General features: G+C 38.8%; 1 protein-coding gene across 1 annotated transcript; it reads left to right on the top strand.

Moving 5' to 3' along the window:
- Positions 1-270: 270 nt before the first annotated feature.
- On the top strand, positions 271-24,920 carry LOC137405775 (LON peptidase N-terminal domain and RING finger protein 3-like). Its single transcript, XM_068092167.1, has 11 exons — positions 271-458; positions 1,127-1,798; positions 2,094-2,212; positions 2,851-2,973; positions 11,463-11,639; positions 13,358-13,555; positions 14,298-14,419; positions 15,227-15,388; positions 17,572-17,765; positions 22,296-22,423; positions 24,339-24,920. The coding sequence occupies exons 2-11, from the start codon at positions 1,183-1,185 to the stop codon at positions 24,489-24,491; spliced, it is 1,992 nt and encodes a 663-aa protein (XP_067948268.1). The 5' UTR covers positions 271-458; positions 1,127-1,182; the 3' UTR covers positions 24,492-24,920.

Raw genomic sequence — 24,920 nt, 5'->3', positions numbered from 1 at the left:
TAATGAAGTCCCTTCTAATGACACCCCGTTAGCCTACAGTTACATAAATTAACAGAGAGCTTCGCGATCACAGTCTATAAGCCATAATACGTAGCCGTTATGCTTATATAAAGCTTTACTGCTCACGCGCTGAGTGCGCACTCTTCATATTGGCTTCAGGTTTTCATGGGTAAGTATACGTCCGACAATATTTTACTATTGACGCGGCGAATGAAATAACACAATTTGGGCGCTTCAGCATTAAATCTACATATGGACAGCAAAATGTTACGTAAAAGTTGAAACATTTGATAATACTCGCACAACGCGTGCTCGCGATAGTTTGTTAAGAATTTATTCTTCCTTGGGTAACCCACACTTATCATTGATCGACCTCTCAGTATCGACGCTCTAGAAGATATCAATGTATGCCAACTGTTGACTGCTATTGTAGCTCAACTGTTTGGAAGCATTTTGTAGTAAGTTTTTATTTAAGCGATAAATTTATTTTCAGTTTTTACGTAATCGCCATCAGAAAGAGCTTCATTGTTTAGGTATTTTAATAGACCCATTAGCGTTGCTAGGCTCAAAGGTTAGTATGTACATTGTTAATACAGCTATATAAGTTATACAGGTTTTAAGTTTAATTTCCCATAGATCCGGGTTGGCCAAAAATCATCGTTTTTGTCGTAGAACTACCACGTTAATTATAAATGTTAGCTTCATGTTATTATTTTTACGTGCAGATGTATTAGATATCACTATAGTAATAATTTTCAGACTTCAAAGTCAATAATCTATTGCTTGCATTCGATTACAGGTATTATATGTTTGGTACAGGTTGCTCATTTACCAACAATCAATTTTAGATTTTTCTATGTTAATACAAGTCTAGCCGCTATACCCTTTAAAATACCTGCACATTGCTGCCTATCAAGTTTTTGTAAGAAATTATGTATATATAGAATATTATAATCTGGTAGAAGATTTTAATCAAGGAAGGAGGTTGGGCAATTTCTAAATTTGCCTTTCTGTGTAGCAGTAATTGTGTTCTTTTCATTGATATACTGACGATTTTATCACTTTCGAATTGTTGACCTCTTTCTTCAAAGAACAGCATCTTGTTGACTCCTGTCAGTTTTTGCAGGTCTGCTACTATTTACTCAGTAAATTGGTGTCATCACAGAAATGGATTGAATAACTATGGTTGATGTAGCTAAAGAAGCCTTCCAATCACAGAATTTTCGCCTCGCTTCTGAAATTTATGAAAGAATAATTTCAGAAAAAGGACCTGCCGTGCATTTGCTCCTCAAACTTGGCAATTCGCTAGCTTTAGATGGACAGGTGACGGAGGCTTTCAGAGCATTCCTCAAAGCCTACAGGCTAAGTAAAACAATTGATTCCGGTGAATTGCTCCATTTTATTGAAGCGCTCGTCAAAGTATCTCGAGATGGAATGGGAAAGTCAGAAGATTACTTTAGACCTCCAAACTTTGTAACCCTGAAGGAGTGGGTGACTTCCGAACCATTTGTTTGTGGTATCTGCCTGTCTACCGCTTTGGAGCCAACTACCATTTATTGTGGTCACAGCTTCTGCAAGAAATGTCTAGAAAAGGTGCAATCAAATACATGCATGTTTTGTGGAGAAAACCCTTCTATTAGTGTTGGTTTTCAACCAAATGTTTTCATGACTCGCTTAATCTTCAAGTTCTTTCCCAAACTCGAGGAAGTGTCGCAACTAAAGAAACTCGCCAACGAGTCTTTTCTTGAACAGAACTATGACAAAGCACTTGCGTTATATACTCAAGCCATCAAAATCAGTAAGTGTCCTCAACACAGCAGAGTATTGAAAATGCTTCAATTATGGTTTCTTACAAAGCTTGAATTTTTAGGCTAAGCTACTGTATAAGGTCTACTTTACTAGGACAATATCATTCATTACTTTTATCCACTGGAGGTCTTTGTACTATATGCCAGCTTTCTCATACTTCCTAAAATGTTCACTTACCGTTAGGGTATACTTTGTAACTCGGCATTGAAATAGGAGCTTTAGTTAACCTGCTAAACGGGTTAGCTATACTCTGTGATGAGTTAACAATGCTCTGTGATGATTAGGTGCTGATGACCACGTAACATGGAGTAATAGATCACAAGTATTCACCAAACTTGACAAGTACGAGCAAGCTCTTCAAGATGCCCTCCAATCTATTAGGTTGAAACCCCAGTGGGCAGAGGTGAGCCTGTCATCGCTTACCTTATATGTTTTCACTTGGTAGTATATAAATACCAGTAGAATTGAAATATTAGCACCTGTTAGTATTTACTTGAGTTGGGTATTAGTACTAGTTTGAGTTGGTATTAGTACTAGTTTGAGTTGGTATTAGTACTTGTTTGAGTTGGTATTAGTACTTGTTTGAGTTGGTATTAGTACTTGTTTGAGTTGGTATTAGTACTAGTTTCAGTTGGTATTAGTACTAGTTTGAGTTGGTATTAGTACTAGTTTCAGTTGGGTGTTAGCACTAGTTTGAGTTTAGGATTAGTACTAGTTTGAGTTGGTATTAGTACTTGTTTGAGTTGGTATTAATACTAATTCGAGTTGGGTTTTAGCACTTGTTTGAGTTGGGTATTAATTCTAAAATAAAACATATCTAGTTGGATTCTAATAGTTATAATTCTTGATACCTATAAAACCTTTGATATTTGAATTATATGTTACTTTGGTGAATAAAAAAGATGCAAAGACTCTAGTTTGTTGCGGTGTAAAGAATTTGCCACCAAAAGGCCTTGTTACCACTGTCTATTTAATTTAAGCCCTATCTTCATTCATCGAAGCGATTGCTGGTTGCTATTACACAATTAAACAATGTTTTAGGGCTATTTCCGGAAAGGTGTAGCATGCGAGCTGCTCGAGAAGAAGAATGAAGCGGCCCTCTCGTATATGAAATGTCTCGCGATTGACGGAATGGCCACGCCAGCGCGTACCAATCTTACCAAGGTATGATGTTTAGCAAACTGAGAATCCTGAATAGTTTTCCAGAGCATTATTCTCTTAAGTTTAATGAGAGAAGTACTTAGGTGTCAAGAATTGGTAACAACACACAACTGTGACCACAATTCTAGGATAATGAGCGTGGTGCTGCCATTCATGCATAATATTTCAACTCAGCCATTTGCTTAACAACAAACCGTTCAATTTTCTAAATTTTTTGTGTGAATTGGTAGGTTAACATTGACTTAAAACCTTACACAACTTACCACAACTTAACAAAATTTTGAGACCAAATCTCTCTTTTGCTTCAGTACTTCTGAAGACAGTTTTCACATCATGCAAGTATCACATTGTCAGTCGTTTCTAGTTGCCATTCTCTCTCGTCAACTCACGGATTACATATGGTTATTTATTTAGTATAACGTTATTGGCAGTGTGTTTTAGATATCAAATTAATCTCTTACAAGCACCTTCCTCTTTCCTTTTACCCAAACAGGTCATGCGCTCTTTTTCTCATTGCTAGGGCTAATGGGGTAAAAACTAACAGAAGGAAACTTCTCCAATGCAGTGGCCAGGCCGCAGGCATATAAAAATAAAAAAAACTCCTTTTCACTTGGGGATTCGATTCGAAGTCTCGGAACCACTCGACAAAAAAATGAATAACATATTCCTGTTCAGACTGATTCTCGGCTCGTGTATATGTTTGTTATTGCTTCTTACTCTGTACTTTTGAAACAAGCGGGACATGCGCGCGCGATAGCGGTTGGACGTGCGTATTGTGGTGCCATGCATGACAGTCGCGTGGTGCCAGCACATCATCAATTTGCCACAGTATACATTAGACTATACTGTGGCTAGTAAACAACTTATATAACTGGGCTTTTGGACCCGGAGGTAAAGCGTTGATCTATTATCTCCAACAGCATTCTAGAGACTTATGTACTTTACCGTATTTCGATTTAAATTTTAGCATCTTATCTTGCGCTGTGCGAAACAGCAAAGGGGCATTTACTGGGCTGTGATATATGCGTGAACCGCGCGATCGGAGTTGTTTTGTGAGACATCTATGCACTTATGAAAGAGCGTGAGTTGTATAACCACTTTTATTAGCAGCCGTTAGAGCATGAGCTCTGTATACACGTGCCACTACGCGTGAGCGATTGCGACATCGCCTGGTTACATAATGGTTTACTAGAAGAAAATTGTTAACATTAGGTGAAGAAGTACACGTAGATGGTTAAATGCGTCTAATAAAACTTATAGTTGATAGCGTGCTCACATATATTGCCCAAGTACTTGGCGAGCTTCCAGCGTCATATTGTCTCTGATATGTAGTGATTGATTTCAATGATAAATGTTTCTTCTGCTGGAGAAGAAACTGCCAGTATCAAAAGATGACTCTGTCTCAGTATTATGTAGCACCACAATTGTTGGCATCTGCCCCACAGGTTGTTTCATTTGGTTTTTTGATTTAAAACCTAAGCCAAAATAGTTACCAGCTGTATTGTTCTTCCAGCACCTTGCTGTTATTGTTGCTGTTGTTGTTGTTGGGACATGTGTGTGGAGGCTGATTAATTTTTGTTTTAGCTAAATTTTTAGCTAAAACTAAATTTTTAGCTATAGTCATAAATCAACATGCGAGCTTAATGCATTCTGAGACTTGTATGTTAATTTACTCCCATCTCAAGGCACTATTTCCTATATAAAATCAAGTACAAAATTAATCCGTCAGCATAGTATGAAAAAAATGCCTAAACAGGATATCATGGTGGAAGAACGTGCTTTTAATTGTTGGAATTCAGTATTAGCGCTAAAAAGTAGCCAACACCTGTTTTGTTGCTACGATCTGCAATGAAGCGTAACATCACTATATACACTACTTTATAGAGTTTTGACCTTGGAAACAGACGTTGGTACTAACAACCATCTGAGAAAGACGTGAGAGCAACGTGTTCGGTACACTAGACTTTTGTAAGCCTACATAATAGAAACTTTGAATTTAACTTGAATGAATTTAGTTTACTAAACGCACACTTAAAACTAAGTTTTAATGCTAAGTTTTCAGTTAGCCATATTTTGCCTGGCGTTCACTATAATCTTTAGCCAACCTTTTCAATACTTTTTCAAACTCGAGGAAAAAAACTGAGCAATGCTGTTCTTGAAAGTGGCCTCTCGCATACAGTGGCCATCGACAACCGGCCCGTATTCTCGTATCTCAAGGATTACTGGTAATTCAAGAAAGAAACTTGCTCGAAAGTCAACTCTCATCTCAAGTTTGTGTATTCTCTCATCTCATGCATGTCGTGCACTTGTACGTAGAGAGGTATGACTGTACCTTTTTGTATAGGCTGGCAATTTGGACAGGTCTTATTAATATTAATGTAAATTGTCTTCATTTATTCTTGTTAGCCCATTAGGTATCATCGCTCGAATCCATTAGGTATCATCGCTCGAGTCCATTAGGTATCATCGCTCGAGTCCATTAGGTATCATCGCTCGAGTCCATTAGGTATCATCGCTCGAGTCCATTAGGTATCATCGCTCGAGTCCATTAGGTATCATCGCTCGAGTCCATTAGGTATCATCGCTCGAGTCCATTAGGTATCATCGCTCGAGTCCATTAGGTATCATCGCTCGAGTCCATTAAATATCCTCACTCGAGCGGTTTGTTGAAAGCTTCAACAAAGCAACTTAAACCGTGGCTGCTGAAAGGTACAAAGTTGTCATGATGTAGCGTCTGTAAATATTTATGGCGGTTAAAGCTCATAACACAGTAAAAGTATTATCCATCAAAAACTGCTTTTTATTAAACAATTGCTATAAAAAGTGCATTTTATAACCTCCCTGTGTTGTATATTTCTACATATTGACCTAATATTAGACATACATAATAAGCGCAAGTCATTTATCTAAATAAGAGTGGGTGCTAAGAATGCTAGTGGATGGGCTCTGTGTTTTTCCTCTAAAGATACTCTGTTTAGAGATACAGTGAATCATTTCTCACTTCTCAAATACTAGCCTGAGCTTAAACGCAGTCATCTGAAATGTGATATATTTAACTGATATATTTTAATCTTAAGGCTTGATCACTGGTTAATAGTCTTATTTATAGCCCGCAACAGCTGCAAAAACATTCTAAAAAGTCTTTAAAATCGTCTGAAACATTCGCTGAGTTTTAAAACTGAAATCATTAATCATTCATGGGAGGCAGAGGGCATGTAATGATTGTGATAATTAGCTGGGATGGTCACTCCTCCTATGTCAACCATATATACATGTAGATATATTGCTCCTTATATTACTCACTCTGACCCCTACCCTTCTGAATTACACAGCATTAATTAGGCGTGTTTCTTTTATTTTATGTCTATTAGCTGTTGTTCTACAAGCTTATTTTCAAGAATAGTGCCATACACTGCAAGGTTTGATCGATCGTACTGAACATAAAGCCAAAGCCTGGGTTCCTTCGCTTTGCATATTTGTCATTAAGTCTAGAGGTAATATTGGTGAGGAAATGTTCCTTTTCTCTCTTTGAATGCGAGCATGGTTTGAGAATACATAGCCTCTGTTGATATAGAAGATAAAAAAGGAGCGCGATCCCTAGATTATCTGGCCCTAACCAGAGCCTGCAGTAAGGTTATAGAAGCTGTCAGCTATTTGCCTCATTAGCTTTGTGGTTCTAAGTCTAGTGGTTATGTCCAGCATATACAAGAGTAGTGCTTTGTTTAGAAAGGAAGTGTTTTTTCGGGCAAGCCAGCGCTATGCTAGAATAATCTTGTACTGTTGGGCGTTTGCTAGAACTGTTTAAAAATATTCTAGAGTGGATGTATTATTGTTGTTAGGCAGTTTCTACAGTATTGCATCAGAATTCAGTCAGGCCATTCCATGATTGGCAATTTTAATTGGTCTTTGAACGATCCCTAGGAACTGGTGAATAGTGTTGTTTCCCTCTATAAGAATGTATTCATTTTTGCCCATTATAAAGTCAGCCAAAACCGAGTATTTGGTAGTGAAACTTTCTTTTCTTATATTTTAAGATTTATGAGTGATTGTTTTGTAGCCCAATTTCCTACATCACGTAAGAGGAAGACGTTACTGACTTTTTGGGATTCATTTTTGACAAACATAAAAAAAACTTTATAATTAAATGATGACCTCATTCAGTGAAATTATTAAGATTTCCGATAAATGGCTGCACCTTTTGTTAGGTACTGTTGGAATATTGCTCCAAGGGTTTAAATGAGTGCTGAACTAGGAATGAGAGCAACTTCTGATTAGATTCTTATTGTAACATGTCACTGTTGCCGAGGGCCAATATTATCACTTAGCAGTAAATAATTACATGTAGATGTATTGGCTTTCCAACAATGAGGAATATGCTGTTGCACAAACGATGGTTGCTGGTAACGAGCAGCCATGGTGCAAAACGCTCGACTCGCAAACAATAGATTGGGGTTCAGTTCCCAAAAAGGTTGTGATTCAGTTACCAAACCAGGTTGTGGTTCAGTTCCCAAAAAGGTTGTGGTTCAGTTACCAGACCAGGTTGTGGTTCAGTTCCCAAAAAGGTTGTGGTTCAGTTCCTAAAAAGGTTGTGGTTCAGTTACCAAACCAGGTTGTGGTTCAGTTCCCAAAAAGGTTGTGGTTCAGTTACCAAACCAGGTTGTGGTTCAGTTACCAAAAAAAGGTTGTGGTTCAGTTACCAAAAAAAGGTTGTGTTTCAGTTACCAAAGAAAGGTTGTGGTTCAGTTACCAAAAAGGTTGTGGTTCAGTTTCCAAAAAAGGTTGTGGTTCAGTTACCAAAAAAGGTTGTGGTTCAGTTACCAAAGAAAGGTGGTTCAGTTACCAAAAAAGGTTATGGTTCAGTTCCCAAAAAATGCTGTGGTTCAGTTACCAAAAAAGGTTGTGGTTCAGTTACCAAACCAGGTTGTGGTTCAGTTACCAAACCAGGTTGTGGTTCAGTTACCAAAAAAATGTTGTGGTTCAGTTACCAAAGAAAGGTTGTGGTTCAGTTACCAAAAAGGTTGTGGTTCAGTTACCAAAAAAGGTTGTGGTTCAGTTCCCAAAGAGGTTGTGGTTCAGTTTCCAAAAAAGGTTGTGGTTCAGTTACCAAAAAAGGTTGTGGTTCAGTTACCAAAGAAAGGTGGTTCAGTTACCAAAAAAGGTTATGGTTCAGTTCCCAAAAAATGCTGTGGTTCAGTTACCAAAAAAGGTTGTGGTTCAGTTACCAAAAAAGGTTGTGGTTCAGTTACCAAAGAACGGTGGTTCAGTTACCAAAAAGGTTGTGGTTCAGTTACCAAAGAAAGGTTGTGGTTCAGTTACCAAAGAAAGGTGGTTCAGTTACCAAAAAAGGTTATGGTTCAGTTACCAAAAAAGGTTGTGGTTCAGTTACCAAAAAAAGGTGGTTCAGTTACCAAAAAAGGTTGTGGTTCAGTTACCAAAGAAAGGTTGTGGTTCAGTTATCAAAAAAGGTTATGGTTCAGTTACCAAAGAAAGGTTATGGTTCAGTTCCCAAAAAAGGCTGTGGTTCAGTTACCAAAAAGGTTGTGGTTCAGTTACCAAAGAAAGGTTTTTGGTCGTGCCAGGATTGACATACCATCTTGAATTGCTTTCTGAAACTGTACATGTCTTCCCTCATCGATGTTCACTTGACTCAGACATGTCCAGCTAAGATTACAGAGCCATTGTTTGTACAACAATGTCTCTTAAAAACGTGCTCAAGCTCTGCTTGCAGTAAGCTACTCAGATATCATATACGATCTTCAGAGAATTGCTCCCACTTATGTAGCCCTTGATAAACTAGAAGCTGGTCCACAATGATCGTTTTGGGAATCTAGTTGATTTAAGAGATTTACAGGCTAACTATTTTGTCAGTTCAACCTATTGTCAAACTCATAGTAAATCTGTCTCCTTGCACAATGGAACTGGGTATTGGAAAACGTGTGATATTTGAAGGCTCAAAACATAAGGGGCCATGTAGCGACTAGCGAGAGATCAAAACATAAAGGGCCATGTAGCGAGAGATCAAAACATAAGGGGCCATGTAGCGAGAGATCCAAACATGAAGGGCCATGTAGCGAGAGATCAAAACATAAGGGGCCATGTAGTGAGAGATCGCACTGCAAAGTAGTAAGAATGTTTTGACACTTGACTGATTTAGTGGTTTCAATCACTGTGTTTCCATAATGTGGTTAAACTGTAGGTTTGAGTCATCAGCAAAATGGAAACACCGAAATACACGCGCCAAGCAAATTTTGTTACAAGTTTTACCAATTGGTTAATGCTTTTGAAAGATAGAAACAGCACTTGTGGATGATACACAAACAAATGCCGCGCAAGCTATTCCATTTTAAACATTTTCCACACTTTAGTCATTCTTATTTTGATTTTAGCTGCTCTGAATGTGCTGCTATGATCTCTGGGACAAAAATCCTTATCATTTTTAACAACTCGCCCGCGTTGATCTGCATCATGCGAATGTTCATTGAAACGCTTAGCACACGGTAACCCAATTTTAGTACATCTTCAAAGCCGCATCATGAAAACATAGTGAGTAAGAAAGAGTGGCTCGCCTTCTTTCATACCCTGTTAAGAATCAGCTATTCTACCAGAATAAAACTTTGTGTTTTTTACCAACCATTTTCCATAAACTATGTATAATGTATAATATTCATTGTATCAAATCATTGAATATGTTCTATACTTTTAGTTTAGTTTTTTTATACGTGTTTTTTTTAGATGAGCTCATGTGTTAAAGAGTCTTCTATTAGTTAGTTTCTGTGGCGTATTCTTAAGGTACGGCCACGCGTGTCGATGTTTTCACTGGTTTTGACAGAAATGAACGAAAAACACATATTCAGTCGAAATTCACAGAATCATCAGAGCTGTGCATGCACACCAAAATCATTGATAAAACGCTTTTAATTGGCTAAACAAATTATTAGCGAGCGGAGTTTAAGCAGCTTTTGCTAATGGATTAGTCCAAGACACGTATTACGACACACAAAAAAGTACTTATGCATTTCAACCTAGTACATACAATGCAACTGCCTAGATTCTGCAATTTTTGGTTTTTTATCGGTCGGACACCATGGCTACGAATCCTTTTTGTTTTTTAATAATAACAATTTCTTTTTAACAGCAAAAGTTCTGTTGTAGCAAGAGTTGCCATCTTTATCGAAATCAAGTCAGATGCATCGGATTTACTATGGCGAATTACGTCAGTGTTTTTCTTACGTGTCGCGTTATGTGCCTCGGACTATATAAATCGCGAAAGCTGCTAGAGTTGTGCTCGTAATAATTTGCTTAGCCAATTGAAATCGTTTCGTCGACGATTTCGGTGTGCATGCACAGCTCTAATAATTCTGTGAATATCGACCGAATAATTTTGTGTTTTTCGTTCATTTCGTGATTTCGGTCAGAATCAACGAAAAAATCGGCAATTGTGACCGTACCTTTAGAAAGTATTGTAACACAGCCTGCTTACCCATCAACACTTATATATTTTGATCGAAATCTCAAAGTAATTGTTATTGACCACAAGATTATTAAAGGTTGACTCGCAACAAAATTCACATTACAGTTATTTTGTATCAAAAGATTCACCATGTCTTACTCTGCTGTGTTACAGGTGCAAAATATGTGGAAATGTGATTACAAGCTCTTAAAAGCTCAAAAACGAAAAGCTGTGGAATCAGTTTATTTCTCTGACGTAGTCACTACGCTTGGTTATCATTTTGTCACGTGATGTTCTCACATAAATTGAAAGACCAATAAAAGGCTCAATATAAAACTTCTCGTAGCACTAGTTTGTGACAAACACTTCGGGTTTTACCGAAGACCCCGTATCAAATATAGGCGCTCGCTACTTTACAGTTTTGTTTCGGATTGGTCTAATCGCCTAGTCGTAATCTGATCATGTGACCCATACTTCACAAATAATTTTTGCAGCATTTTTCGATTATCACAGGTGACCAACAGGCTCGTCATGTTTATCAGACAATGATATGTACTCCTTCGAGCTAAGGTTAAAAAATTGAACGAATTTTTACAGTGGGTTCTGAGATATCAGTGATCAAAATGACAGCATTACAATGATGATGAAATAGACGCATAAGACATGGTTTTATTGAATGCGTGAAGTATATTTGTGAAAATATTTTGGCAAATGAGGTTGCGTGAAAATGTAAACAGGAGCCATTTTGTACAACTACGTTCCACTTGAGCCATTTTAGAAAGAGATTCTAATTTAAGGCGGTTATGTGATGGCGGCGATTAACTGTTCGTTTTTGAGCTTTTAGGAGCTTGTAATCACATTTCCACATATTTTGCACTTGCAACACAGCTGAGTAAGACATGGTGAATATTTTCTTATCAAATAACTGTAATGTGAATTTTGTTGCAAGTCAACCTTTAAGGAAACTCCCAGAGACAATGATTCAAAGTTTTTATAATGAAAATATTTACTGGATGTAATAGATGGGAAGGTATTTTTGCAGATTGTGCATGAAATGCTGCAACCAAAGATGGAGCCCGAAGATCACAAGCTCAATGCTTCTGCTGAAGCGTGTTCAACAGGCGACTTGAGTGCTGCTAGCAGTACGTTAATTGAACGGTCAGGCGGTCTTCCCGAAATCATTGCTCTTCTGGAACAGCAGGCGCCCATTGGTGATACGGTAGGCTTATATATTGTGTCAGCTGCAGGGCATGTTTTAGAGCGTTTTGCTTTAGTTACCATGTTCTATACTAAATTGTTTTAAATTCTGCAGATGAACATCACATCGTTCCCTTCACATTACAAGTTACTATGGTAGACCCTCCTACAAGTTAAAAATCTGTTCCAAGACTGTTCGCATTATAGGGATTTTATATTATACAAACAGTAAAATAAATGTAAATTGCGTAATCTGTTCCAAGATTTTCACAAACTCACCCCTTTGGTCCTTCAAAAAGGAAAGGACTAGACAATCTCTTAATCTAATGACTATACTGTAACTGTGGTATTGACTGTACCATAGCTGTGGTATTGACTGTATTATAGCTGTGGTATTGACTGTACCATAACTGTGGTATTGACTGTACCATAACTGTGGTATTGACTGTACCATAACTGTGGTATTGACTGTACCATAACTGTGGTATTGACTGTACCATAACTGTGGTATTGACTGTACCATAACTGTGGTATTGACTGTACCATAACTGTGGTATTGACTGTACCATAACTGTGGTATTGACTGTACCATAACTGTGGTATTGACTGTACCATAACTGTGGTATTGACTGTACAGTAACTGTGGTATTCTTGGTTTGTATCGGCAACTGTTCTCCTTTTTCTAATCATTTTCACTTGGTACATGGTCTATGATTGTGAATTTACTATGGGTTAAGGAGAACGCACATCTTCAATTTACGTCAAGTTTGTGTTTCATTGTAGACAGCAAAATATATTCTGCAAAAGGAACACAAATTTTTTGTGTCTAAAATAAAGTAAAGCAAAACATTGTCTTTCCGGCTATCCGTCAAAAAAGATCAAGGTTACGATAGAAGGTCGCTTTTGATGTTACTCTGACTCGTGATATTCAGATTGGTAGACCGTTCAGACTTATTATCTGCATTTTATCGACACAAATGACGATATCTCATGGCTAACTAGACTGTCACGGTACTAATATATATAAAGATGTAACCATCTACATCGTTTTCTCTCTCTTTAAAATGCAACAAGAGAGAAATCGATATCTTCAAGGCTAACCTTGAGAAGCGCGTTGTTTGAATAGAATTTAAGAAATTTCGCCGACTTCACATGCTATGGTATATTAAATTTTTTATGTACTATGAAGCAAAAACTTTACATAGATTCTTAGCGTTATGTGGAATTTGCGTTATAGGAGCATCTACTGTACTTTCACATTACTAGTTACTACCTGCGCTTTACAAGATACTACCTGCGTATTACAAGTTACCTGCGTATTACAAGTTACCTTCATGTTACATTGTGCTACGTACACATTGCAAGCTACTACTTAGCATCCAGCTTTTACGTTGAGCTCGATTCTCGTCAATTTTAGCAAACCATAGCCTCTGAACCCCTGTGAACTACTATAGCCTCTGAACCCCTGTGAACTACTATAGCCTCTGAACCCCTGTGAACTGTGTGAAGGCAGTGTTTCGGTAACGGTTGATTGTCCAAGATATCGATGCATTCTATTGTGGAAAATTCATTTTTGTATCTGCGTTACTGAAGAATTAGCAGCCTCTAAGAATTCTTATAGCTCTAATAATCTTATCGCATTTCATAACTCCAATAAGCTTTGCTATAGAAATCAGTAAAAAGGCTGGATTGGGAATGTTTCCATGCTGGTGCCTTCATCCATTATCGGTTTTTCTGCAGGAGCTAAAGTTTGAGTCACAAGTGAGCAGCCTAGATGCTTCCATGCTGACAGCAGACATGTTCGAGTGTGGCCTGTGCTATAGGTTCCTCTATAACCCGATTACTACGCCCTGTGGACACGTCTTTTGTCAACACTGCCTGGACAGATCCATGGACCACAGTGTATGCTGTCCACAGTGCAGAGGAGATTTGTCAGACGTGAGTTGATCAACTTCTTGATAAAAGAACCAGAGCGGGCGGAAGGAGGGAACCAAAGTTCTTATCTATATTTACTAAGTTTCTATGCAGTGATAGTGTAGTGACACCTTGGGTACCATACATACTGGTGTACCAGTGCCCAAGGGCTATGCTGGGTCAATGTGGCAGATCATGCTTCTATAGGGCGTTATAGTAAAATGATGGTTGTGCTACACCTGTTGTCAAGACTGTATATTTAAGAGGTCTAGACTTATGCGCACACACATGCGATGCTATTGATCGCTAAGGTCATTTCCATGGCACAAAGATGACGCATTGTATCTGTGTTTCGCTTCCAAACATTGAACGTTTTAATTTTATAAGGGTTGTCTCCTTTATTTTTACCATTATCTGGTAATAGAAGAGAGGAAATTAGACCACGAGACAAAAACTGAAAATAGAAAACTTGAGCAAATTATATGTATTGAAAGAAAAAGCTCTTTTTGTATAACTCTGTTCTATAATGTAAATTAGCAAGGCGTTGATTAGCGATGATGTCTGACATAGAACATAGTGGTTTAGTTGTCTCTTATTACCTCCCGGCTACATAATATATTATTATTATTATTCTAACAGTACATGATGACCTTGGTCTATTAGCTTGGTGATTCCCTCTGTTTGATTAACTCACATGACACACCGTGATGGACCGCAAAACATTTTTGTCATGCCTCATTGCCATTTAATCTTGATGACCTTGTAGTATCTGGCTCACCGCCACCACTCTGTCACAGTGTCCATACAACGAATAATATCTCTCTTCTTTGAAAAGGAGTCTGCCGAGAGAAAGTTATTGCATGAAGAGGATATGATTGCTTTTTCCATGTGAGTCGTCTGGCATTCTAGCCTTGACCTCTTGTTCTCTATCAACCGGCTCAAATTGAAAATAATTGCATGTGTTTGTCCTTCAGTTCTGTCTGACAATTAGCGGCCAAACCGTGTTTCACAGGGATACAAAATGAAGATGTGTACTCCTTACTGTTTGTGGCATTTGTTGCAAGTTTTTGCTTATTGCATGGCGGGGTGAATGTAAAAAGTAAGTCACCACATACACAGCAGTTTTTTGTGAATTCGCGACTTTTTTTGCAGTAAGCAAAGCCTTTACATTTTAGAGAATGGATGAACTGTCATTTTACACATTAAAACTCGCGATGCTCTAGTGACAGTCCAAGGGACTACTAACATATCAACAGTTTAGCAACACCATATTAATTCACATGTTTGAACTCTGCAGGATTTACTGGCTTTGCAATAAGGCTCTTTCTTTTGAACTCTGTTGCTCTGTTTTACAAAACTGTTGCTCTGTCTTACAAAACTGATGCTCTGCTTTACAAAACTGTTGCTCTGCGTTACAAAACTGATGCTCTGCCTTACAAAACTGTTGCGCTTTCTTACAAAACTGATGCTCTGCCTTACAAAACTGATGCTCTGTTTTACTAAACTGTTGCTCTGTTTTACTAAACTGTTGCTCTGCCTTACAAAACTGTTGCTCTGCCTTACAAAACTGATGCACTGCCTCACAAAACTGATGCGCTGCCTTACAAAACTGTTGCTCTGCCTTACACAACTGTTGCTCTGCCTTACAAAACTGTTGCTCTGCCTTACAGAACTGTTGCTCTCTCTGTTTTGTAGAACTGGGCAAACAGCTGAAATTCCTATATTTGTGTGTACAATGGCCTTTCCGACAGTTCCCTGTCCTCTGCACATTTTTGAACCAAGGTACCGACTAATGATTCGTCAGGTGATGGAGTCAGGAGTGCGACAGTTTGGAATGTGTCTTTCGATTGGACCAGAGTAAGTTGAGAGCTACAGTTAATAGTAGACCAGAGTAAGTTAACAGTTAATAGTAGACCAGAGTAAGTTAAAAGCTACAGTTAATAGTAGACCAGAGTAAGTTAACAACCACAGTTAATAGTGGACCAGAGTAAGTTAACAGTTAATAGTAGACCAGAGTAAGTTAACAACTACAGTTAATAGTGGACCAGAGTAAGTTAACAGCTACAGTTAATAGTGGACCACAGTAAGTTAACTACAGTTAATAGTGGACCACAGTAAGTTAACAACTAAAGTTAATAGTGGACCACAGTAAGTTAACAGCTACAGTTAATAGTGGACCACAGTAAGTTAACAACTACAGTTAATAGTGGACCACAGTAAGTTAACAGCTACAGTTAATAGTGGACCACAGTAAGTTAACAACCACAGTTAATAGTGGACCACAGTAAGTTAACAACCACAGTTAATAGTGGACCAGAGTAAGTTAGCTACAGGTAATAGTGGACCAGAGTAAGTTAACAACTACAGTTAATAGTGGACCAGAGTAAGTTAACAACTACAGTTAATAGTGGACCAGAGTAAGTTAACAGCTACAGTTAATAGTAAGTAATTGTAGCTCAGCTTTATGAACTAGTTCATTTTTCTCTACTTTTCGTGGACATTCCTAATATTACATTTCTAATAATACATGCCTAATGATGTTACTGTGAGGTTTTGCTCAACATCAATAATCGTATTGTTCTGAAAACACCCAGAACCCAAAAACTGTTATGGGAGATCTTGTCTTGGTTAATATCCTCTTTCCTTGAATAGTTTTTCAGCAATTAGCTATTTTTAACATGTTTGTAAGCTAATAACAAACGTTGTGAATTTAACAGTGTGGTTACGCTGGCTGATTTGGACAGGCTGTTTGCCGTGAAATCGTTGGATAAAATTACAATGACATTTGAAATGTGATTTATTGATTTACACGAGTGAGTTTATTATTTATGGTGATTCGAAGAAGATTCCTGTGGCAGTAACAAATTAGTGCTCAGCCTAGGAAATTCAATATACAAGTTGACTATTAGCAATCCAAAATTATACCAAATGAAAGCGGTCAAGCGATAGCATATCTATGTGAAAATGTAGTGTGGCTGCAGAAACACTCTCGATGTTCTATTAGTCAATTGGTTAATATGAACACCATCAGCACGGATGGATTGCTGCGAATGATTACAAGCGTTGGGGGAACAACTCTTGTTTTACTCTATATGTTTGAGGTATGAGATGGCAACACGAATCCTTATGACGTTAAGTAAATATAATATAATGAAATTTTTGAAGAACTTTCGCAACATGCATGCTGATTGAGAACAGAAAATTGAAAATTTTTCTTTAAAGTCTACGATTTTGACAGAAGTATGTTCAAAATGCAAACTTTTGTCTACTAGCTTCTTTAACGGAGAATAAAATTACAGTTGAAATTACGGTTTGAAATAATTACATGGACCGTTTTGTAAAACCTATTTTATGACTATTAGAAATAGTTGAAATATCTCCGTTTTACTGCTGGTTTTGTGGAGTGAAATCAAGCAGTTTATTCTTTGCATTTTATGTTTAGAACACTATTTCTTGAGTGATATCAAAGCTTTAGTATCGTCACTGTTTAAATCTATTCAGAGAATAGTTTGCTGCAACTACTCCACTTGAACATGTTCAGAATGCATATCTAGCCAATTATCTATAATTATTATACCAGTAGAATTAATTAAATTACTGTAATTACTTAAATAGGCTATAGTCTTTTTTATAAGAAATATTGATTATTCTTTTCTAATAACCATGCAGCGGTTCTAGCAAAGATTTGCAGTTGATTTTATCTAAATTACTCGAGTCTGAGAACTGTTTTTGTGTTTCAAGGATTCTCTGGTCACCAAATGCTATATTTTCCGTGCAACTCTAGGTCCTATTCATTTCTCGTTGAAATCGTGTTCATTTGTTGTTCATCAATACACGAAAGCATAAAAGTCTCAAGGATATTGCTGCACGATTAAATGCGAGTCTCTATATGAGCTGGATAAAGCATCAGATTAGGCAAGTTGACCAAGTTGGCTAGCATATGGCAGTTTCGTTAGCAGTGAAAGTTAGTTTATAGACATAATAGATAATAGTTGGAACCTGTGCTAACTTTTCAGATGCCATTTTATTTTTGCTTTTAGGGACACTGACTACGCAGAATATGGCACTATGTTGGAAATTAAAGACGTGCAATTTTTCGACGATGGACGCTCGGTTGTGGACACAGTAGGGGGAAGACGATTCCATGTTTTGAGCAAATCATCAAGAGATGGATACGCAGTGGCGAGGGTCGAGTTTGTTGATGATGAGAAGCTGCAAGGTGGCCCTCTGACAGGTTTGAACAAGTTCCCATCATTAGTAGTCTGACAGTCTTGATAAACTCACATATTGATATCTTTTTCGACTCGAAATTTTTGAGTATTCAAATTTTTCGTGCCTCTCCGTTAGCTTGTACTCGCCATTGACTTCTCTCTCTAACACACTCTTTTAGATTCCAAAGAAGGGCAAAAATTTTAAATGAGTTCAAATTGTGGAGTTGGGCTTGCAATATGTGTTTGTTTTGCTGCACGTGTATCCTTGAAGTCGGAGTTTCTTGTGCTTTTCACTCGACTACCTTTTTACTATATGGGACCAAAATGGAAGTTACTATATCAGTGACTCACAAACACAATAAAATATTTTAGTAGTTAGTAGAGGGCTAGCGTTTTCTTATTGTACCCTCGATTTCTAGTCATATCTTTTAACCGTGTATCGTAAAGCATGTCCTTATCCAGGATCAATGTACCTTGTATCGATGCTCCATTCAATTATCTCGTACCCTCAAGTACGCCACTCTAGACAGAATCTACAGTGTTTGGCTTACAATTGCGAAGGGTAAGCAATTGGAATTTTAAATGCTTCAAGTTTTCCCAAATAAGGAAAACTTGTCTACGCGTAGGGAGGCTAAAAGCGGTCGTATTCTCCTCAATATGCTAGGTCTTCGGTACCTTGTCTGCATCATTAGAAATAAGGTATAATTCTGCAAGTTTTACCTTATTTTCAACGAAAACAAAAACTCTTGAAACATTCAATTTTAAAATTATATTCTGATTTATGCTGATTTATTCCGTCTGCTTGAAGCTCAATAAGAAGTTCAAATGATGTTGATTCTCCATTTCTACTGCTGCCCACCTGTAGCTCAGTTGACTCTCTATTTCTACTGCTGCCCACCTGTAGCTCAGTTGACTCTCCACTTCTACTGCTGCCCACCTGTAGCTCAGTTGACTCTCTATTTCTACTGCTGCCCACCTGTAGCTCAGTTGACTCTCCACTTCTACTGCTGCCCACCTGTAGCTCAGTTGATTCTCCATTTCTACTGCTGCCCACCTGTAGCTCAGTTGACTCTCCATTTCTACTGCTGCCCACCTGTAGCTCAGTTGACTCTCCATTTCTACTGCTGCTCACCTGTAGCTCAGTTGATTCTCCATTTCTACTGCTGCCCACCTGTAGCTCAGTTGATTCTCCATTTCTACTGCTGCCCACCTGTAGCTCAGTTGACTCTCCATTTCTACTGCTGCCCACCTGTAGCTCAGTTGACTCTCCATTTCTACTGCTGCCCACCTGTAGCTCAGTTGATTCTCCATTTCTACTGCTGCCCACCTGTAGCTCAGTTGATTCTCCATTTCTACTGCTGCCCACCTGTAGCTCAGTTGACTCTCTATTTCTACTGCTGCCCACCTGTAGCTCAGTTGACTCTCTATTTCTACTGCTGCCCACCTGTAGCTCAGTTGATTCTCCATTTCTACTGCTGCCCACCTGTAGCTCAGTTGACTCTCTATTTCTACTGCTGCCCACCTGTAGCTCAGTTGACTCTCCATTTCTACTGCTGCCCACCTGTAGCTCAGTTGACTCTCCACTTCTACTGCTGCCCACCTGTAGCTCAGTTGATTCTCCATTTCTACTGCTGCCCACCTGTAGCTCAGTTGATTCTCCATTTCTACTGCTGCCCACCTGTAGCTCAGTTGACTCTCCATTTCTACTGCTGCCCACCTGTAGCTCAGTTGACTCTCCACTTCTACTGCTGCCCACCTGTAGCTCAGTTGATTCTCCATTTCTACTGCTGCCCACCTGTAGCTCAGTTGATTCTCCATTTCTACTGCTGCCCACCTGTAGCTCAGTTGACTCTCCATTTCTACTGCTGCCCACCTGTAGCTCAGTTGACTCTCCACTTCTACTGCTGCCCACCTGTAGCTCAGTTGATTCTCCATTTCTACTGCTGCCCACCTGTAGCTCAGTTGACTCTCTATTTCTACTGCTGCCCACCTGTAGCTCAGTTGACTCTCCACTTCTACTGCTGCCCACCTGTAGCTCAGTTGACTCTCCATTTCTACTGCTGCCCACCTGTAGCTCAGTTGACTCTCCATTTCTACTGCTGCCCACCTGTAGCTCAGTTGACTCTCCACTTCTACTGCTGCCCACCTGTAGCTCAGTTGATTCTCCATTTCTACTGCTGCCCACCTGTAGCTCAGTTGACTCTCTATTTCTACTGCTGCCCACCTGTAGCTCAGTTGACTCTCCATTTCTACTGCTGCCCACCTGTAGCTCAGTTGACTCTCTATTTCTACTGCTGCCCACCTGTAGCTCAGTTGACTCTCCACTTCTACTGCTGCCCACCTGTAGCTCAGTTGATTCTCCATTTCTACTGCTGCCCACCTGTAGCTCAGTTGACTCTCCATTTCTACTGCTGCCCACCTGTAGCTCAGTTGATTCTCCATTTCTACTGCTGCCCACCTGTAGCTCAGTTGATTCTCCATTTCTACTGCTGCCCACCTGTAGCTCAGTTGACTCTCCATTTCTACTGCTGCCCACCTGTAGCTCAGTTGACTCTCCATTTCTACTGCTGCCCACCTGTAGCTCAGTTGACTCTCCATTTCTACTGCTGCCCACCTGTAGCTCAGTTGACTCCATTTCTACTGCTGCCCACCTGTAGCTCAGTTGACTCTCCATTTCTACTGCTGCCCACCTGTAGCTCAGTTGACTCTCCATTTCTACTGCTGCCCACCTGTAGCTCAGTTGATTCTCCATTTCTACTGCTGCCCACCTGTAGCTCAGTTGATTCTCCATTTCTACTGCTGCCCACCTGTAGCTCAGTTGACTCTCCATTTCTACTGCTGCCCACCTGTAGCTCAGTTGACTCTCCATTTCTACTGCTGCCCACCTGTAGCTCAGTTGACTCTCCATTTCTACTGCTGCCCACCTGTAGCTCAGTTGACTCCATTTCTACTGCTGCCCACCTGTAGCTCAGTTGACTCTCCATTTCTACTGCTGCCCACCTGTAGCTCAGTTGACTCTCCATTTCTACTGCTGCCCACCTGTAGCTCAGTTGATTCTCCATTTCTACTGCTGCCCACCTGTAGCTCAGTTGATTCTCCATTTCTACTGCTGCCCACCTGTAGCTCAGTTGACTCTCCATTTCTACTGCTGCCCACCTGTAGCTCAGTTGACTCTCCATTTCTACTGCTGCCCACCTGTAGCTCAGTTGACTCCATTTCTACTGCTGCCCACCTGTAGCTCAGTTGACTCTCCATTTCTACTGCTGCCCACCTGTAGCTCAGTTGACTCTCCATTTCTACTGCTGCCCACCTGTAGCTCAGTTGACTCCATTTCTACTGCTGCCCACCTGTAGCTCAGTTGACTCTCCATTTCTACTGCTGCCCACCTGTAGCTCAGTTGACTCTCCACTTCTACTGCTGCCCACCTGTAGCTCAGTTGAGCAAAAAAGATTCTTAAATTTTGCTGCGTTCAATTTTCCTTTGTAGCTGGAAATGAGAGAGTTGACCTTTTTTATTGTAATATTATAAATTGAATAAGTTGGACAAAAACAATTTGGAAGATAAACTTGTAATAAATGCAGCAAACTTACAAAATATTGCGATATCAATGTAAAATTACTCACATTGTCAATAGTAGTATAGTAGTAACTCATGGTAGACTTAACAGAGAACCCGCAATTGTATAGGTTGGTTATGTGATTAGTATTATGGCTATTGTCATATTATCTTAAACAATGTTTATAAAACCTTTAAAAATGAGGATGCCGGGGTAATAATACCTCACGACTCGTAAGGTTATTTAGTTAGTTCAGTTAATGGGTTACTACAGTAGATAGCAATGCCGTCAATAATCTACATTCGTCATTGGCTAGTGATACTGTTCATGCAGAATGATTAAAATAATTCCACAGGGAGTTCACCCCTAGTTAAAATAAATTTGTAATTTGCTTAACCGTGTTTGCAAACATCGCTGTTATACCGTGAGATGAACTCACACCAGGCTTCAGTAGACTTTATCAGAAAGTAGCAGTAATTTTCTATCGTTTGGGATGGTTTTTGATGTTTGTGGTGATCTGACTGCTAGAATGTTTCAAGATTAAACTTGACATAACTTGATTGCGTTATGTTATCTCAAACGCTCAGATTCAAGTGTATGTGTAATTAGGACGACTATTAAATAATAGTTGCACTTTTGGCAAAGGGACTGACAGAAAAGAGATGCGTAACACCGCAACTTGGACACATTAGCCAATATCAATAATAAGAGAGGCAAGCAAACGGGGAAACTAATGACGTCACTTTGGCATGTATCTTTCTTCTAAGCTTGTTAACCGTGATCAAGTTTTGTTGATTTTAATCTCGAAGCATCCTGGCAGTCAGATCACCTCAAACATCAAGAACAACTGCAAGTGATGGAAAAACGCTGATACTTTCTGATAAAATATACTAACATGTTTGTGAGTTCATCTGTGAAGACGTGTCTATCATCACTAGAGAAAATGTAGCAGCCATGTTGAGAAATACCTTTCATGCTATCGTGTGTCCGTTTGTAGAATTGCAGGCCATGCACGATGACCTTTACAGCAAGGTTTGCGAATGGTTTTCAAACCTTCCACACCGAATCAGTAACCATTTAAGACTGCAGTTTGGGGATATACCAGTGAAAGACGCGAATGTGCAGGTACATACGCTTCTCTTTTGCTGACATCCTGTTAGTACTATGATACTGATATATTGGAAATAAAAAGCATTACTTACAACTTCATTATTAAAGGGTGACTCGCAACAAAATTCACATTACAGTTATTTGGTATCAAAAGATTCACCATGTCTTACTCTGCTGTGTTGTAGGTGCAAAATATGTGGAAATGTGATTACAAGCTCTTAAAAGCTAAAAAACGAACATTTAGTCGCCGCCATCACAAAACCGTCGTAGGATAGAATCTCTTTCCAAAACGGCTCAAATGGGACGTAGTAGTACACGATGGCTTTTGTTTACACTTTCAGGCATCCTCATTCGTCAAAATGTTTTCACAAATATACTTCACGCATTCAATAAAACCATGGCTATTGTTCTCACGCGTCTATTTTATCGTCATTGTAATGCTGTCTCTTTTAGCACTGATATCTTATAACTCACCGTAAAAATTCGTTTAATTTTTTAACCGTAGCTCGAAGGAGTACATACCATTGTCTGATAAACATGACGAGCCTGTTGGTCACCTGTGATAATCGAAAATCGCTGCAGAAATTATTTACGAAGGATTGGGTCACATGATCAGATTACGACTAGACGATTAGACCAAGTCGAAACAAAACCGTAACGTAGTGAGCATCTATATTTGATACGTGGTCTTCGGTAAAACCTGAAGTGTTTGTCATAAACTAGTGCTACGATAAGTTATATATTGAGCCTTTTATTGGCCTTTTAAATCACATGAGAACATCATGTGACAAAACGATAACCAAATGTAATGACAGTGTCAGAAAAATAAACTGATTCCAATCTACGGCGGCTTTTCGTTTTTGAGCTTTTAAGAGCTTGTAATCACATTTCCACATATTCTGCACCTACATCACAGCAGAGTAATTGTTGATTCTTTTGATACCAAATAACTGTAATGTGAATTTTGTTGCAAGTCAACCTTTAACAGTAATAGAAATGCAGCTGTCTTTCTGCATACGATTTTAATTCGTTCCAGTTGTTGGCGTCGTAAGGCGAAAATTTCGTAAAAAAACCCATAGTAAATATCTAATGCAAACACTCTCTGCTGAAAATTTTTATGTACGTATTGTACGTAATAAAAATTAGTAACAAAACCATATGTTAACCTTAGTAACTATAGTTACCTACAGTAACTGTAGTGTATTTAGTGGTTATGATCTGTAATAAAATGTAACGCTACGATGTAATATGTGCCATACGTACTGTAGGGAGTCTCAAGTGCTCTGTTGGTACTGTTCCTTCATATCATACAAGTCCCCTGTTAGTACTGTTCCTTCATATCATACAAGTCCTCTGTTAGTACTGTTCCTTCATATCATACAAGTCCTCTGTTAGTACTGTTCCTTCATATCATACAAGTCCTCGGTTGGTACTGTTCCTTCATATCATACAAGTCACCTGTTGGTACTGTTCCTTCATGTCATACAAGTATTCTGTTGGCACTGTTCCTTCATATCATACAAGTCTTCTTTTAGTACTGTTCCTTCATATCATACAAGTCTTCTGTTAGTACTGTTCCTTCATATCATGTAAGTCACTTGTTAGTACTCTTCCTTCATATCATATAAGTCTTCTGTTAGTACTCTTCCTTCATGTCATACAAGTCCTCTGTTAGTACTGTTCCTTCATATCATACAAGTATTCTGTTGGTACTGTTCCTTCATATCATACAAGTCTTCTTTTAGTACTGTTCCTTCATATCATACAAATCCTCTGTTGGTACTGTTACTTTGTATCATACAAGTCCTCTGTTAGTACTGTTACTTAATGTCATTCAACCTGAATGAATTTGAAGATGCCTTTTATAAATATACATATGTTCTAGGGATGGCTTTTACTTGCTGACTTATTCATCTGTGGACATTTGTAGGCAGTTTTTCTCGGCCCAAAGTGGCTATGGTGGGTGACTGCTATACTCCCGATTGACCCTCGGGCTCAGCTCTCTATTCTTCAGATGAGATGCCTAAAAGAGAGGCTGACAACGATTGACAGGGTCATCACTTGTCTTCAGAATAGGCAATGACTAGGTCGAGTGCGTCTCTCCGGTCCTCTACTCTTCATCACCCTTTTTGGACTCGCCGTCAGTTTATTGCTCAAGTATATTAACATAGATGAGATGGCTGCTTTTTGGTAGCAGTCCGTATTTTTGATATTATATTATACTGGAAACATTGGTCTTAATATTTAAGCTCACACTTACATTGTATCTCATTTATTCTGTGGTAAACTCATATGCTTTATTGTAGCTGTTATTGATATAGAGCTATTGAGATTTTATTATTTTTATATATTTGTATGCTCCTTTCAACTAAAGCGCATGCATTACTCGCAATGCCCTGGTGCTTGTATTTCTGTCTCACCACAGTTCCATTCCTTGCGCCACATCATAGAAATGTTGAAAGGTTTGACTATTTGCTTTGTTTTATGCTAAATACATCCTCAATGTAAACAA

The sequence above is a fragment of the Watersipora subatra genome, chromosome 10 (assembly GCF_963576615.1).
Source record: "Watersipora subatra chromosome 10, tzWatSuba1.1, whole genome shotgun sequence".
NCBI lineage: Eukaryota > Metazoa > Bryozoa > Gymnolaemata > Cheilostomatida > Watersiporidae > Watersipora > Watersipora subatra.
This window is presented reverse-complemented; position numbering and strand designations above follow the sequence as displayed.

Bases quoted from the DNA above. Each gene is read 5' to 3' on its own strand.
- LOC137405775 (XM_068092167.1), top strand. From the start codon at position 1,183: ATGGTTGATGTAGCTAAAGAAGCCTTCCAATCACAGAATTTTCGCCTC. The intron at 2,974-11,462 runs GTATGATGTTTA...GTATTTTTGCAG, and splicing joins CGCGTACCAATCTTACCAAG to ATTGTGCATGAAATGCTGCA. The intron at 13,556-14,297 runs GTGAGTTGATCA...ATGACCTTGTAG, and splicing joins GCAGAGGAGATTTGTCAGAC to TATCTGGCTCACCGCCACCA.